The sequence below is a fragment of the Oculina patagonica genome, chromosome 1 (genome assembly GCF_052425735.1).
Source record: "Oculina patagonica isolate OP01 chromosome 1, crgOcupat, whole genome shotgun sequence".
Lineage (NCBI taxonomy): Eukaryota > Metazoa > Cnidaria > Anthozoa > Scleractinia > Oculinidae > Oculina > Oculina patagonica.
In genome coordinates this window covers 5701318-5719071 of record NC_135758.1, presented here as the reverse complement: position 1 = coordinate 5719071, position 17754 = coordinate 5701318, and the positions used below count along the sequence as shown (strand labels likewise).

The following is a 17754-nucleotide window of genomic DNA, read 5'->3' as shown; positions in this document are numbered from 1 at the left end:
ATACTCAGTTGATACGCAGTGGATACTCAGTGGATAGAAAATGGATACGCAGTGGATACAAAGTGGTTACACAGTGAATAAGCAGTAGATACGCAGTGGATACGCTGTGGAAAATGGATACAAAGTGGATACGCAGTGGATACGCAAAGGAAAAGCAGTGGATACAAAGTGGATACGCAGTGGTTACAATGTGTATACGCACTGAAGACTTGTAGTCGCATTGGATACGCGGTGGACACATGGATACGCAGAGGATACTCAGTTGATACGCAGTGGATACTCAGTGGATAGAAAATGGATACGCAGTGGATACAAAGTGGATATAAAGTAAATACGCAGTGGTTAAACAGTGGAAACGCAGTGGATACGCAGTGGAACCACATTGGATACGCAGTGGATATATGGAGACGTAGTTGATACGCTAGCGCTGTGGATGCTTAGTGGATACGCAGTGGATACTCAGTGGATATGCAGTTGACACCTAGATACACAGTAGATACGTTTATACGCAGTGGATACTGTGTGTTAATACAAAGTGGATACGCAGTGGATACGTGGATACCTAGTGAATACGTTGATACGCAGTGGATACGGAGGGGATACGTTGTGATACGCAGTGTATACAAAGTGGAGACGCAGTGAATACGCAGTGGATACGGAGGGGATACGTAATGATACAAATTGGATACGTAGTGGAGACGGACTGGATACTCAGTGGATACGCAGTGGATTCCCAGTAGATACGCGGATCATGCAGTGGATATGCTGTGGATACGCAGTGAATATTTTTCCTCTGCGTATGCACTGCTTATCCATATATCCACTGCGTATCACCGTATTTTTGCGAATGTATTTCCATTGACGCCTAATGTTTTTAGGTACTTTTGCGTTGCTTTAAAAATTTAGAGAGAATGTATGAACGATTTGTTCAAACGTGTACGCAAGTCGTTCATACATTGTCTTTAATTTTTTTCTCACGTAATCGCACGTTGAAAAATTACGCGTCACTAGAAATCCACCTTATCAAAAGGTTTGCTGCTTTCTTTGACTTCGTATCTGTATCCACTCAAAAATATGCTTAACGTACCTTATCAAAGGGCTTGTTGCTCTTTTCCACTGTGTATCCTCGTGTCGGCGTATCCACTCAGAACTTCCACTGCGTTTCGACGTTGGCATCCCAAGTAGACTGTCATGTGTTTTTAAATTTTTTATTGGTTCGTTTCGAGCATGCATGGATGCGCATGCAAGTTATTTGTGGACTCTCGTTCAACTCTCCATATAGGGTAGGGAAGGAAGAGTTCTTCCTGGGGGGTGGGGTGACCAAAAAAAATAATACGGGGAGGCTCCGCCCCAAACTCTAACCCCTACTCTTTTATATACCATTTTCACAGGAATTGAACCACTTTCGTATACCTTTGCTGAAAAAAGGTACCCCTTTTATAAACCTGAAAGACCTGGCAAAGGGGCTCCTGCATAGACATAGAACAAGACGTTTTATGTAACGCTAAATAAATTAAAAATACAACTATAAATTACAACTGTTCGAAATATTTTAATTGAAGGCCCTTGTAAAAGCATAAATGACAGTTTTCTATACCTTTTCTTATATTTAAACTTGTGAAATATCTATTCTTTTATATTCCTGTAGCCTGTAAAAGGTACCTTTTTCGAGCGGAGGCGGAGTCTCCCTTTTCATAGGCCATTATAGGGGAGAGTTCATGGACTGGACTACGAATTAAGCTGGATTTTCACTGGCGCGTAATTTTTTACGTGCGTTTACGTGAGTGAAAAAATTTAGGGACACTGTATGAACGAAAAGCTTCAACGTGTACCAAGTTCTTTATACATTGTCTCTCAGTGGAAATCCACCTTTACGGTGATTCTATTTGGTTGTGAACAAATATGGGAAATACCGTATTTATTCGATTAAGCGCCCTGGGCGCTTATTAAATTTTTGGACCTTGAGGGTGGGCGCTTATTCAAGGTGGGTGCTGATTCGAGGCTGGGCGCTTATTAAATTTTCACCATTTTTTAGCAAGTAGTGCGTTTATTTTGCAAGAAAAAAATGTATAATAATTAAACGTGAAAGTGTACCAAAGCTGAATTTTAAATGTTCATTGAAAGTTTCAGTAAAAAACTAAAAAAACTCGGTCTTCGGGATAGTCTCTTAGTAGTACTTAGTCAATTTTAATCTCAACTTCAACAAAAATCAAAATTCCTGTTGTGCCCTCATTTTAGGAGGGTGGGGGTGGGCGTTTATTCGAGGCTGGGCGCTTATTAACTTTTCCTACCTACAGGGTGGGCGCTTATTCGAGGTGGGCGCTTATTCGAGGTTGGGCGCTTAATTGAATAAATACGGTACCACAACCAGAAGTTTATAATGCTGAATCATATCCTCGTCATCAAAACTCTAAATTCCAGAATCGCGAGCCCGCTTACTTTTTATTCTTTACTGCCTTTTTAGACGTCCAAAATATATATTTTATTGAAGGTTATTAAAGGTTTTGAGCTTGATAGCATCCGCTAAGATAACATTTTAAATTACGGAGTTTCGCGCCACACGACAACAAATGGCCGCCTGCCTCATCCTGTTATTTTTAGCAATCCAAACAGTTATTTTTTACGAGAAGTGTCATTTACGTATTCATGAAGGCGAACTGATCGCTTTTTATAGCAGAAGTAATTACCGGAAGTTTCATTGATTTGCGCCGGCCATGTTGGAGCCTCTTCACACGGACTTCAAAATGGCTTTTCCCCATCCCCCATGCTCAGAGACGCACGGACAGAGTGGCAGCGGGGGAAAGTTTATACAGGCTAAAAAACAATTGTGAAGAAAATTCAATAAGGATTTTTGTCACAATTATTTTTCCGCCAGTATAGACTTTACCCGCCCCCACGAGCTGCCTCTGGGTCTCCGAGGATGGGCGTATCCTTACTGTGCTCTCTGTGCTCTCTAAATTTGTGTGGAACATTTTGAAGGATAACTCGAGTACAAAATACCATACAGAAACGTTGACCATCTAGTATTTTTCTACAACCTGTATTATTCTTGATTTTTTTCACTCAATGCAATAGCTTTGAGTTTTCTTTAAGCAGTGCGTGACAGTAGCGTTTCTGGCGTGACAGTGAAAACATTGAAAGAAACCACAGGTTACTGACAGCGCCTACGGTCCTTGTTGGTCAGCAACTATAGAATGAAAACAAAATGGCGGACTGAAGACAGGTGCGCGCGAAAAACCTTGTTTACCTGGAAACGGACGAATATTGGCTGCAAAAAATGTGATTTGATCTTAACAGCAGAAAATTTAGCTTTGTGTTGATAGCCAGAAGTACGAAAATGGAAAGGATCGGTAAATTTTCGTGACTATGCGTCAAGAGATCGACCAGCTGGCAAATCAACAGTGCAAATGTGTCTACACTTTGCATTCACAATATGACAAGTAATTTGACTCTGTATGAATGTCTTCAACAAGTTTCTTTGGAGAGGTATCATGGAAAGTTTTTACAGCGTGGTATTGCGGATGTCGGCGGGTTGCTGTCGCTTACAATGCAAGATTATCCTTCCTTGGGTATATCATCAATGGCGGACCGACAGAATCTGTTTTACTTGATTCAGACGATAAAAACAATGCAGCCGGAGTCCAAGGAAAGACAACTGCGCAGTGCAACGAAAAAAGATGGTTTGTTACAGCTTGAGGGTTCTGCAGTGAAGGGAAAAGGTATTTAAGACATAAATCAAATATTACGTTGAGGAGGACGCTATCACATGATATGCATGTAGCTTGGCGACCATGTTATTAACAAGGAAACAGGTGATGTTGCCTCATCCAACTGGCACCCTGAGTGACACTCCTGAACCAAAAGTGAGGTCACTCCTGCCAATACTGAACTGAAGTCACCTGAAGTAAGCCTGACATGGGAGAAGGGGGGGGGGGGGAAACAACTTCAATATTGGGGCAACGTCACTTGGCTGGAGGCAATGCCACTTAAGGCGACAGCTCAATGGGACAATGTCACCTACATTTTTTTATTATTGTCAGTATGTCTCTCATTACCACCAATAAAGTGCCTCGTTCCCAGGCATCATTGGCCGTTTTTATACTAGAGACGTGATACCCGTCTGGACGACTGGCTTTGAAAAAAATGTTGTCGTTTGTCTGATTATGCATCTCTAGTATAAAGACGGGCACAAGACAAGTTACCCGTGTAGAGCTACTTTTCAAAATGCATCTTGAAAGACGGATAACGAAAGGAAGCTTGTCTAGATGTGTTATGCGTCTTGTGCCCATCTTTACACTAGAGAGTCGCATAACCATTTGACACCCCTGGATCTGAGATCTTAACTTATTTTATCTTTGGTAAAAAGGAAAACAAGATTAAATTTTGATAAACATAAATGAAAATGAGTGACAGAAAATGTGACAAAACGCTGAACTATTATTTTCTTGTCACTTGAAAATGATGTTATCACATCGAAATGTTTTCAATTATAAAATTTCTGTCGCTCATTTTTATTCGAAAAAGGAAAATAATTAATTAACTAATTATTATAAATCATTTTATACAATTTTAGGCATAATAATTAATTTTGTATGCACAAGATAGTCCAAAATGTTTAAGCATTGTTTTTGTAATTTTAGACAAGAAGTCAGGTGCAAAGCGACCAAGGGAAGCCACAGAAAACAGTCCAGTGGCTGTCAAGATAAAAACAAAGACACAAGAGAAGACCTCTGGAAACACAAAGTTGTCTTCTGTCTCAAGGTTTGTTTAACATTCTCAATGTTACGTAATAATTATATTTTTATGTATCATAACATTTTGTATTATAGCAAGATTGCATTAATTTTTTGTTAGCATGCTTTGTGTCTTGAAAGATTATTTATTAGAATGTGTTCTTCAGAAAAACTACTTCTGTATGAAGCTATAAGTCGTGGGACAGGGAGGTCCTACGCTGAGTTTGGAAAGGCAAAAGGGGAAAGGGTCTCTTCTAGCTCAGACACAGAGCTGTGATCTAGCAGAGGCCAGGTTCCACAGGTGACTTACTCTTTTGTCTCCGGGCCACTTGTAAAACTTTGCTAGCATGAAATCTTCTGAGAGCTGGGCACCCAAGATTTCTTACATGTACATAAGAGCCTTAGGGCACCCTGTAATTATTTTAAGAGCACAGCTTTGAGACAGCTGACTTCTTCTATTCTTGTCTATATTCTAATTCCTCTCTGAATAGACAACCTCTCAAGCAGCTTTTGTCCCACCCCTCCTCCCTGGAGTTAATGCCTAACTTCCTCCTGACAAATTTGTTACCAGTATATTATTTTTTCCTTTTCTCTCAGATCAGAAGAATCTGTAAACACAGCAGGATTTTACAACTATGGTGTTCCCAGTAACAAACCCAAGCCATCAACACCAATGAAAAGACATCATTCATCATCAGAACTTGGTCCATCACGAATTCAAGTGTGTGTGCGCAAAAGGCCACTGAGCCAGGCTGAACTCGATGGCAATGAAGAAGATGTTGTCACGGTTACTTCAAGTAACACAATTGAACTTACAGCTCCAAAACTAGCTGTAGACCTAACTAAATATACTCAAAAGGTATTCAGAATTTTTACATTATTTTATTTAAAGTTTTCATAGTTTTTACAATCTTTATGTTAATTAGTTCAAAGTGTTTCACATAACCATTCAAAGTACTAATTTAAAATGGTTTGAACCCAGGAGTTTCAGTAGTTTGTATAGTGTGCATCTGTGTTAGAGTGGTTCTGAAAAGAACTTATTGGTGACTGATGTTTTAACAAAATGAGCAGAAATAATTACTGCGAAGCCTTAGCGTAGCAGCACACTATTTGTGACTGGGGCCTGGGCGCTTTAAATAAGCGACGCACTCGATTTTCGACTTTTTCGCTGGCGATGATTTTGAGTACATGCAGTACGTTTGATCAGCGGCATGTAAAATGCGAAAGCTGTGTTTGTCGTTTGCAATGTCCTTTTCGCTAAAGAGCAAGAAGTTAAATTTTAAAGCGCTGTCGCTTGCGCTTCTGTTCTGTACTTTGTAAATGCTTCCCAAGAAACCTCTCTTGAACAAGACAGTCAAGTATAGTGCCGGCGAAATCGTCTTTTCATCCCTTATGCGCCAGCTCTGATGAATAACGAATTTACGAGGCCTAATTCTTATCATTCACTTTTATAATTCCCATGCAATTGGATATCCGAAAACCTGCCCTGGCATTTTCAGAGCTAAATTTATAACAAATAGGAAACAAAAACTTGGGCAACACTGCGCTTTGTTATTCCGTTAATGGCGCAATCTAATTTTCCTTTTATACTTTGTTTGAATGTGCGTGTTGGTGTTCGAATTTGTTTGTTCGGCGCGTGGAGGACAATGCACACGCACTCGTAACTTTGTCCTTATTAATTCTGTTATGTTACATGATTGCTTCCTTTCCTCAATGTCACTGATTAATATAAACTAAGTGAACTACCAGCATTTCACTCGCTGAGAAAAATCATAAATTATCTTTCACATCTGAAAATGTGAAAAATCCGAAACATTCCTATGACCTTCCGTTCCGTTCCTACTTTTATTTTTATTATTTTTATAACTCACTTTGCAGCACTTTACATGCTATCAGCAACTCCTAGTCTTTAGAGTCAAGTGAAAAGTTAATTGTCACCAGTCAATGATGTTATAAGTCTGGTCCCTTGAAGCTGCTTGGTCAGTTTAGCCATGATGTTATTGGTTGTAAGACTTGTGTAAATTGTCAACAGGCACTGGCTTCTAATAATGTACTATTAATAATTAATATAATTATTGTTTGTTCCAGTATCAGTTTGTGTTTGATGAAGCTTTTGATGAAAGTTGCAGTAACAAGGACATTTATGAGAGAACTGCACAACCTCTTATCAAGACAGTGTTCAACAGGTATGTTGCAGTTCCTGAGTTTTTATTGGTTTACAGGCCATGGTTACTGAGCTAATATACCATGGACGACAAAATAATGTGGTACCTGTACGTGTCAGTGAGAACAACTGTCAGGGGAGCTCAAATATTGCAATTCAAATTCTTTGAGTGTTTTTAATTAACTTACAAAAATTTCCATTTGTGCTTGTTGGATATGAAACTGTTATTAATATATAGCCAGTTGACTTACTTGCCTCATTGGCTATCTACCATCTCACATCCAATGCAAAATATCAGCTGGAAATATTGATGCATAAATACTAACTTCTTTAAAAAATTTCTTTAACTTATTTGCTCAGACTGTAAAGTAAAAGAACTCAAGAACTTAAGAGTACTCCTCTGAATGACAGAATACTGGGCTAGCTTAACATCTTAAATTTTAAAGTAGTTCTCTTTTCCCAGGGGTAAGGCTACATGCTTTGCTTATGGCTGTACAGGAAGTGGGAAGACATTCACAATGCTTGGTAACGAGGATGTTCAAGGGATCTATGTTCTTGCAGCCAGTGAAATATTTACTATCTTACATAACGGAACTCACGGTGATGGGCTGGGTCTGTGGATTAGCTTCTATGAGATTTACTGTGGACAGCTGTTTGACCTACTGAATGGAAGAGCAAGGTACAATGTCTGATTTTAACTTGTACATGTAGAAACTTTCTCTGCAGTTGGTTAAATTTAATGTGTACACACATACCATACCCCACGCTGGCCAGATTCCAGTTTCTGTATAATGAAGCAACAAGGAGAAAATTTATACACTCTGGCTGTCTGATAGTAAAAACAGATCTAATTATTTTTTAATATTAATATTAATAGGTTATTTGCCAGGGAGGATGGTAATCACCAAGTCTGTATTGTTGGATTAACTGAACAGCGGGTGCACAATGTAGAAGATCTAATGGAGGTACAGTTATTTTTCTTATCACTTGGACTATTAATTTCAAATCTTCACTGTACAGTAATATTTATTATGAAAAAAGCTTTTTTCTGTAGCTAAATCTCCCTAGCTAAAATTCTATCTTTCCTAAAAGTTAGTTACTGGACAATTTCTACAGATCTTAGATCTTAAAATTGAGTTGTTTTTTGTGTCTAGTGTGAAACGCAGACACAATGCTATAACCTAAAAATTTTGTAAGTGCTTCATATACTTACTTACTTATCCTCATCGGGCCCATGAGGACTCTTGAGGCCGGAAGTGCTCCATATACCTACGGCAAAATATGACGCCATACTAACCAAGTTACACTTTTTCACATACCGTACACAAGGTATTTTGCGGTATTCTTAATCAACAAACATTGACACAATATAAATGTGCTCACGTGCCCTCAATTCAAGGTATTCGCTAGCATCTACCCATGGGCAAATAGTAGATGCTTATTAAAATCAACTAATCAGAGCACATGCTTTACTTAGGTTGTGCTACAAAAACATTTTGCTATTATAATAATGTTTACTCCACATAGCCTCCCTAGATCACTCTGCACCTGTTTATTATTTCTACCCGTATTTCTCTGCTACACTGTTGAAGCTTGATATTTTGACCCTTTTTCCACACCTCTAGTTTATGCCAACAAAGTCCTAATTAATGCGCTACCATTATCAAGCAATACAATAATGCACTGTAAAGCTTAATAAAGCTCAGCACTAGACACATGTACGCAATGCGGACCTATTTGTTTTTAACCTGTTCTGGATGTAGGGTATAATTAAGTCATTATGTTTGTTTTCAGGTCATAGAATATGGTGGGGGTGTGAGAAGTACTGGTGCTACAGGTGTAAATGCTGACTCATCAAGATCACATGCAATCTTACAGCTGGAAGTAAAGGTTGTAAATACTGGCGATCATGTTGGAAGGTACTATCAAATTGTTTTACTGTTAGCCAAGATTTTCACTGTTATGATTTCCATTATAATTTAATTTAATGGAGTGGCTCCAAGGTTGCGCTTCTCTGTTATATCAAAACGATTCATAACATATTAACATCTGGCTTGCTGAAACATTCAAGATTCAAGTCAGTCAATTTCTTGCCATCAAAATTGAAAAGCCCTTGCAAGAATCTTGAGTATAACCTCTGATAGTGGAACCTTTAGTGGATCCTCCAATAAGTGAACACCCTTAGCATAAGGTTAAGTATCCACTTACTAGGAGTGGTGTCCACTTAATATGGAAGGTTAGAAATGCAGTAAATTGTTTGTGGCTGGAACCAGGACTTAGTGTCTGGCTACTACAATAGGTGTCTGCCTATGGTAGGTTTTCGATGGTATCTGAGTGGTTATTATAACTTATGAAGCCTGCTGTTGCTTGTGACAGATTTTCATTCATTGACTTGGCTGGATGTGAACGTGCAGCAGATGTCACTGACACAGACAAGCAGACCTGTGTAGAAGGAGCTGAAATCAACCAGAGTCTGTTAGCTGTAAGTAGTACTGCTTACATGCATTTGTCAAAAAACTAAGCAAATCAATTGTTGAAATTTGTTAGTCGCAATCTTGTGACATTTTGAATTTCCCCTGTTATTAAAACAACCTACTTGGTTGTTTTTACCCAGTGAAGGATATTCATGAATACTGTTACTTAACAGTAATGTTTAAACTTACTGCTCTATGTTGTATTCATTTACATGTAGTTAACTTTTTATGAAGTGTTTAAAAATACAAAATACAAAACATGTATTGCACACATAGTCCACAGCAAAGCTAAATTGGCTTTTTGCTAGCTTTAAGAACTGTCAATTGAAATATATCTCCTTTGGCACCTAGTTTCTAAAATCTAATTCATTTTTGAAATAACATGAAACTTTTTTCATACATAGTTAAAGGAATGTATTCGGGCTCTTGACTTGGATTCAAAACACACCCCGTTTCGCCAGAGCAAACTTACTCAGGTATGTTAAAATAATTATATTTCATGGTCTTCCTAGTTATTTTAATACCCACAAAAATTAGTTGATATTTTATTAAGCCACATATACTCAACAAAATTCCATATGTCTTTGTCTTACTGCTTGAAAAACCTGTTTTTCAGGTTCTAAAAGATTCTTTCGTTGGAAACTGTCAAACATGTATGATAGCAAACATTTCACCCAACAAATCCTGCAGTGAAAACACCCTCAACACGCTGCGATATGCCGACAGGTAAGCCAGTTTAAAAGGGTATCAGTCAACAAATCACAGTCTACTGACCCCATGATTACCTTCCTAAAGCAAATTTATTGAAAAAAAGTATATAATTATAGAGTGAAATCCTGATTTTTCAATCTCTCAATTTCTAGAACCTTCTGATAACTCCAGCCAAAAGTTGTTTTCCCTTGATTTGCTTCACTCAGTTGAACAGTGCAATTTCCCCCCCCCCCCCCCCTCCCCCTGATTTTCTTGAAACCCTTTGCTTCCCCTAGAGATTTGAGACTATGATTCCACTGAAAGCACGTCATCTCGACTGGTGGTATTTTTCTGATAGGGTCATATTTTGAAAGCCTGTAAGTACTATATAAGGGGTAAATCAGTTAGGAATTCAAATAAGTAAATATGGGTAATTGCTTAGGCTTAGGGCTAGGCTTACTTAGGACCTTATAGTAGTTTGCAGCATATTTTAGAATTGTAAATGACTTGTATTTTGCTATTGGTTAGAAATAGAAATAGCGCTATATAAATAAAGTATTATTATTATTATTATTATTATTATTATTGTTATTATTATTAATTAGGGTGATCTTACAGCAAATTAACAACAACAATAATTATTAGACATTGCCAGTGCAAATCTTGAAAGATAAATTATAATAATTATAATTGTTATTTCATGTGAAGAATCAGCGAACCAGTTATTTAAATTTTTAGGGTGAAAGAGTTAAAAAAGGACTCGGCAGTAACACCCTCTCCTCGACCACTAACTGTCCCTACAACCATTGCTGAGACAGACAGGTTGTTATCTGTTAACAAGACCAGTGGATTACCCAGGATGGAAATACAGGTAAAATTGAACCGTATTGTTATAAACTACCAGTGGAGACTACTGCATTTCTGTAGTTACCAGTAAAATAAAAAATAAATTGTTCAATACTGTCAATAAGTTTAATGAAGCCACTCTCAGTGTATTTAAACTTCAATTTGTTAATCCCCCAGGGGGTACTCCGGCTTGTTAATGACGGGGATGATTGAAGGATTTTTTTGGGTTTGAAATTTTCGATTCCGGGATTTTTTTGGGTTGGAAAATTTGGCAAGTATTTTTTTGGGTGACTTGATTTAGATAGAGGATTTTTTGGGTATTAAAAACGAACTAAAGGGCCTTGGCACGGCCTTGGCGTATTAATGGTATCATGAATAAACAAAACGAGCGTTCTTTGGGTTATGTTATTGCCCCTCCTGGCAATTTAGGGGTAATTTGACAAGGGATTTTTTGGGGGGTTATTTTTTGGTCCAGGGATTTTTTTGGGTAATTTCGGAAGACTTAGGGATTTTTTTGGGTCCTGAGTTTTGCCTCCATTCGATCATCCCCGTCATTTACAAGCCAGAGTACCCCCCCCTGGGGTTAATCCCCCTCCCCTTTAACCATACTGCCTTTTATTCTTTTAGTCATTTTTCAGCCATTTTTCTTGTCTTGATGAACCTCAACTTCTAAGAACAGAAATCACAAAATAAATTGCATTAAAATATATATATTTTCCTGTGCACAGCTGACATCCTCTATGTTTTGGGCTAAAAGGCAGGAAGCTATTAATCTATCAATAAGTCTTTACAAGTGCTACTTTTTCCTTGTACTTTTTCATGGCAATTTTACAAATTACCGTATTTATTCGATTAAGCGCCCAACCTCGAATTAGCGCCCACCTCGAATAAGCGCCCACCCTGAAGGTAGGAAAAGTTAATTAAGCGCCCAGCCTCGAATAAGCGCCCACCCCCACCCCACAAAAAAACTGAAAACCATGAGAGGAGTATTGATTATTGAAATTGACTATGTACTACAGTGGAACCCCGATATAACAATATGACAAGGGGGCAGTAAAATTATATCGTTATATCGAGGAATGGTTATATCGGGGTTCCGTCCCATACATTTTACTATTGCCGGGACAAAACATATCCATCGTTATATCGGGAATATCGTTATATCGAAGATCGTTATATCGGGGTTCCACTGTACTAAGAAGCCTTCCCCCATGATCGTGTTTTCTTAGTATTTTACAGAATCTCTCAATGAACAGTTTAAATTCTGCTTTGATACATCTTCCCCTTTTATTATTATTTATTGTTTTGCTACAAAAATAAACCTAATATTTGCTGAAAATCGTGAAAATTTAATTAGCCCCCAGCCTCGAATAAGCGCCCACCTCGAATAAGCGCCCACTCCCAAGGACCAAAAATTTAATAAGCGCCCAGGGCGCTTTTTTAAAATCGAATAAATACAGTAAGTAGGTTTTGTTTTAGTGCTTACAGTAATGTGTATTATTTTGTTTATTTTTCAGCCTGCAAAAGTTGGCAGTACTTTGAATCAACTGAGAAGCTCCCCAAGGAAACTTAAAATGGCAGACAGTGACCCGAATGGAGCCTCAAGACCCAAGACAACAGCCACAACAACATCATCGCCGAGAAATAAAGATCCTATAGCAAAGAGCCATTTAGGAAATGCCCCCAGAAATGTTAATGCTACTAGTACTAGTAGTACTGGCGTTATAAATGCTAAGAAAAGACTTGCAGTACCACAACAGGTAGTGAGGCCTCAAACTTCACCTGAAGTAGTCACGGTAAAAAATCGTATAGCAGCAAATAGGACACAGGGCAGGTTGAGAACTTCAAATTCAAAACGGAAGCCTGGAAATGCCACACAGATCAATTCTAATTGTTTTACTGAAAGTATGCAAATAATTTCTGAAGAAAAACCCAGGGATGCTCAGGAAGATAATAAAGTAAACAGTGCCGCAGAGGTATTGGTTGTGGCAGGGCCTGGAGCAGGCTTTAATAATGGAGTGTTATCAGATGAAGCTAGGCCAATCTCTTCTCTTGATCAGGGATTTGGAGAGATTGAAAGTATCAGCAGATTATCGTATACTGACAAGCAATTAAAGGAGCCTTCCCCACCATCAAGAAACAATCGCTATGGCAATGGAATCAAAACTAGACTGGCAAAGTTGTTTAATAAAGGAAACGCATGCATGGAAGAACCCAAAGTAGTTGAGCCTCACAGAAGCCAGGGTGTAGTCCATGCTCCTCACTTGTCACAGGCAATCAGTGGAAATCACAGACCTACAAGGTATTAAAAATATAGGTCTTAGACTAGCAAATTATTTAGTGCTTATTGCAGTGAAGCCCCAGTTAAAGGAAAGTCTTGCACAGTTGGGAGAACATTTTTTTTGTCATATCTGGTTTTTAACTAGCTGAGAGGACTGGGCAGGAACATTTGTTATGTTGCTGGGGGTGGTGTTTGATGAGATACATAACTGTCATGTATGTGCAGAATGACGATAAGGGGAGAGATTTCTTTTATCCCAAACAAGTCAGTTTGTCACCAAGGGCTTACTGATTATTTAAGTAATTTAATTTAAATTAGTAGAAACAGTCAGACAAACCCTTGCTAGGAGACACTTAGTCATTGATTTTTATTCCCAGTCAAAGACAAACACAACTTTCTTATTCTTTTAAAAGTAGACACATGCTGAGTAGACATTTTTGTACTCCCAAGGGTGTTGGCACTGAGATGGGTGGTGTGAATGTACATGTAACTATATGTAATACGTTACTATTTATTCACTAGTATCCTCACATGTAGGCATGGAATTTTTGCATGATTTTACAAATTTATATCCATTCAATGCAGTTTCTCAACCAATCATTATTTTAAGACTGTTATCAAAATATGTTGCATTAGCTATTTTATCAGTGCTTACGTTGTTTAACTGGGCTTGTTTTTAGGGATCTTATTCATCTACCAAGTTCTGTGGCAGTCAAATGTGATGGGTCATATTTGAGTCTTGATCAAGAACAGTTTGTGGCTTCTCATCACACGCAACTCGCCATGGTAACAGGATTATGTCATGAAGAGATGGTGCTCTTGAAACAAATCGGCAATGGACAGAAGGTATGGGTTTTTAGATGCACTTTTCTATTTAGAATGAAACTGGGGTTGCAGGTTGAAGCTGCTCTGTTTTGTGCTTCTTATTGATTGCTAATTTATAGATTTAGCCCCCAGGGTGGGGAGCAAGTGGGCAGTACTTCCCTACAATACCAATGTGGGTATTATACCTGCCAACTCTCACGCCTGCGAGTTGAAAACTTCGATCTCACGCCAACTCACGCTTACGAACCAATTTCTCACGCCTGGTCAAAAAATGTGAGTTTTTACAACCAAAACGAACACTGTTTCCAAAAAATGTAAACTCAAACCAATGTGAGAAATGAAAACTCCATGTAAAATGAGTAAATGACGATAGAGTCTCAGAGTTTTGATGAGAAAAGCATTTGGAACGGGGTAGTGTTTTAATAGCAAAACACGTCCACGCACTAAGATCGGGAAATGTTCGGAACATCTTCGGAATACCTCAGACATCTTCGGGAGGCTTCGGACATTATCGTATCCTCTTCGAAAATCCTAGCACTCTCAGGATAAAAATCTCACGCCTTTGACCCAGAAAAAGTTGGCAGGTATAGGGTATGTGCCACACAACAGGGTTGTGATTTTGGGACTCCTGATTTAGAACAGAGTATTCATTTCAGAGAAGAAATCTTCCTAGAACAGGTTGTGATAGTTTGAACGTGTACACAAAAATTTCAACTTATCAACTTCCAGAATGGGGTATTAAAAATTGACCTTTAACTAATCCGGGTAACATTTTGAATGCAAATTCTTTCTTACATGGGGTGCTAATTTGGGGACCAAAGCAGCACATACCCACCCAAAACATATCCAAGTACCACCCCCATCCAAGTACCACCCCCCCCAGGATTTAGCCAAGCCTTAAAGTGGATCTCCACAGTTTGTTTATTTCTAGAACCACAACCAATCTGGGGCAACATGCAGATCAAATATCTGATAATCCTGGGAAACCTTGAGTCATGCAGCCCATACTGCTGGAGCTTATCCTGGTTTCTGTAGCATTAAGTGGCTAAGATTATTTCTAATACCTCCTAAATAGGATGCTGGTCCATCGCAGGGTAACCCCCCCCCCCCCATTATTTTGCCAGTATCCACATATATACTCCTGGGAGGAGAGATCAGGCACTATGAGAGTGAAGTGTTTTACCTAAGAGAACAGCACAACGACCCTGGCCAGTGTTAGAACCCAGACCGCTCAATCAAGAGTCCGGCGCACTAACCATTAGGCCACCATGCCTCCCTGAAAACCGAGGAGCAGGGGAGAAATTGACTGCATGAAGAAAGACATTGTCACTCAGCTTTCATGTATATGCAATTTAATGCATAGCTTAATGTAACTAACAGTACATTCATATCTACATTAACACTTGCAGGATTTCAAAGACTATCTCACCCAGTTGGATGACATTCTGATGAGGAAGGTGGCCTGTATAGAATCTTTAAGAGAAAAGCTATCAAAATAACCTGCTCATGATCAATGACGTTTTACAAGGCTGTCCCAGAATGGAAGATTGAAAAGTGGAGACTTCATCTAGAACCTTTTAAAGTGTTTAGAATCATTTTTAATAGGATTTTATCTGTAGAGGTGTTTTCAATAGTTGTTTACAGATTTATTAATAAATTATATAAACAAGAGTGAATTACCAGGATTTCTCTCACTGAGAAAAATCATATCTTTACACAGCACTGTAAAAGATATACGGTATCTTTCACACAGGAGACATTGATTTTGTCACATTTGCTGACAAGTTTGCCATGTTTCAATGCTGAATGAGCCAAAGTTTATCGATATTAAGTTGAAACATCTTCAGATCTTTCTCAGTAATCTGTGGCAATCTTTGGAAATTTTCGAAAACATTCAAGACATATCACCTTCAGACAACATTTTGAAAATCTTCAGAAATCTTTGGGAAATGGTCGGAAATCTTTGGAAAATCGTCAAAACCTCATATAATATTAGTAGGTTTATAACATAAACAAATGATACATGGTTGCTTGGAGATATGAAATTTCTCTTCTCATGTTCAAATCAATATCTCACGAGTGAGATACTGATTTGAACACAAGAAGATAAATTTCATTTCTCCACACAACCATGTATTATCCTCTTGATACAATACATACTTATTGTAAATAAAAGCCACATTTGATGTTTATTTTAATTGTTTTCTGTCGAACCAGTGTGTGATAATAAGTCTTAATAACTACAAGTTGAGAGGATGAACAAGTGTTAGTTCGCGTCAGTATTGGTGTTTAGGATTTATTTTCAGAAAAAAATCAAATCAGAAATGAAACCAACATGTGCTACAATAACTGCAGCTATCATAAGGGCTTAACATTTCAGACCCTTTAGACTCATTCAGCTCCGAGATAATGGACTACAGCCAGGAATGTGCATGGCCAGGCATAAATGAGTATAACACTTCTTGAACAAGTGAAACAAGTGTAAGACTTCATGAAATGAGTGTATGACTTGTGGAACCTAAATTAAATACATGTGTTAATTTTTTTTTTTTTACTTTTAAATTTTGAGTGTGAATCAAATTCTCCCTAGGAGACAAAAAAGGGCCATATGGCATCCATCAAATGCATGTCAAACCTAATTTATTCCCAGCCACCTATATCTATAGGCTGTTCTTGTCTGTGTTTATTTTCAATGAAAAAAGAAATAAAAGAATCTGTTTTGCAATTTTTGTATTTTCTTCTTCAGTGGTGTCCATTGATTGTCAAAATTCACTGTGCCATACACTTTGGGTGATTTTGCTCGTTTTGAAATAACAACAACCACACTTCCACAATGGCCAGCTTAATTTTTTCTGAAACTGAGGAGTTTGTGTGTTTACAAGAATGCCACCTTTTATTGTGGCAAAATCTTGGAGAGGCCATTTTGAATTTTAACCATTATGCACACTGTTCACTGAGCCCACAGGCGGCCCAGGCGTGGTATGTGATCAATGTGAATATATAATTTTGCCGATTGCGTAAGTCTGGTTCAGCCGTTTGAGACAATGTATGTAAAGGAACTGAAATAAAAATGGCTTACGGCTCTTGTATTTCTTGCATTATTTTGCCTTCTCTGTTCCTAGGGTGGGATTTAGGAGGCAAAATAATGCAAGAAATACAAGAGGTAAGCCATTTTTATTTCAGTTCCTTTACAGATGTAGTATTTAGAGCAATTTTCGAAGCTTTCTCGTACATTGTCTCAAACGGCTGAACCAGACTTATGCAATCGGCAATACTTAGAAAATACTGGATTGCTAATAAAGAACTGACACTTGGCTAATTTTATTAATAAATTATTGGCCCCTCAAATGTAATATTCATGTTATAAAACACATATTAATTTTATTGTCTTCAATATGGTTGGACATACGGTATGTGCAATGGCCACCCTGCAGAAAAAAAGTTATGCTGGCCATTGTGGAGGGGGGGGGGGGGTCATTGTAATCTCAAAACGAGCAAAGTCACTGTAAAGTGTAAGGATCAGTGATTAAGATGGAATGGAAAGCTTTGGCCCTAGCAGAAAGGTGGCTGTTAGTATAGTGGACCGTCAAGTGTTTTCTTGATACTGACATACCGGTAAATGAAGAAAGCCAGCAAGACTGCAGTTGAAACAGGAAAATGATGAAATGATCTTTGCAGTGTGCCGGCAATTCAGCAGTTACTATTTAAGACTGACTTTTTATACCAAAAAGAGGGCCCTGA

General features: G+C 38.3%; 1 protein-coding gene across 1 annotated transcript; it reads left to right on the top strand.

The window, feature by feature from the left end:
* The first annotated feature begins 926 nt into the window (after window positions 1–926).
* Window positions 927–16738, top strand: LOC144652828 (kinesin-like protein KIN-13). The gene is made up of 15 exons (XM_078512822.1): window positions 927–1283; window positions 3097–3719; window positions 4641–4761; window positions 5331–5592; window positions 6822–6919; window positions 7361–7576; window positions 7775–7862; window positions 8692–8816; window positions 9274–9379; window positions 9776–9847; window positions 9988–10097; window positions 10800–10932; window positions 12425–13209; window positions 13869–14034; window positions 15423–16738. The coding sequence occupies exons 2-15, from the start codon at window positions 3434–3436 to the stop codon at window positions 15510–15512; spliced, it is 2658 nt and encodes an 885-aa protein (XP_078368948.1). The 5' UTR covers window positions 927–1283; window positions 3097–3433; the 3' UTR covers window positions 15513–16738.
* The last annotated feature ends 1016 nt before the right edge of the window (window positions 16739–17754 follow it).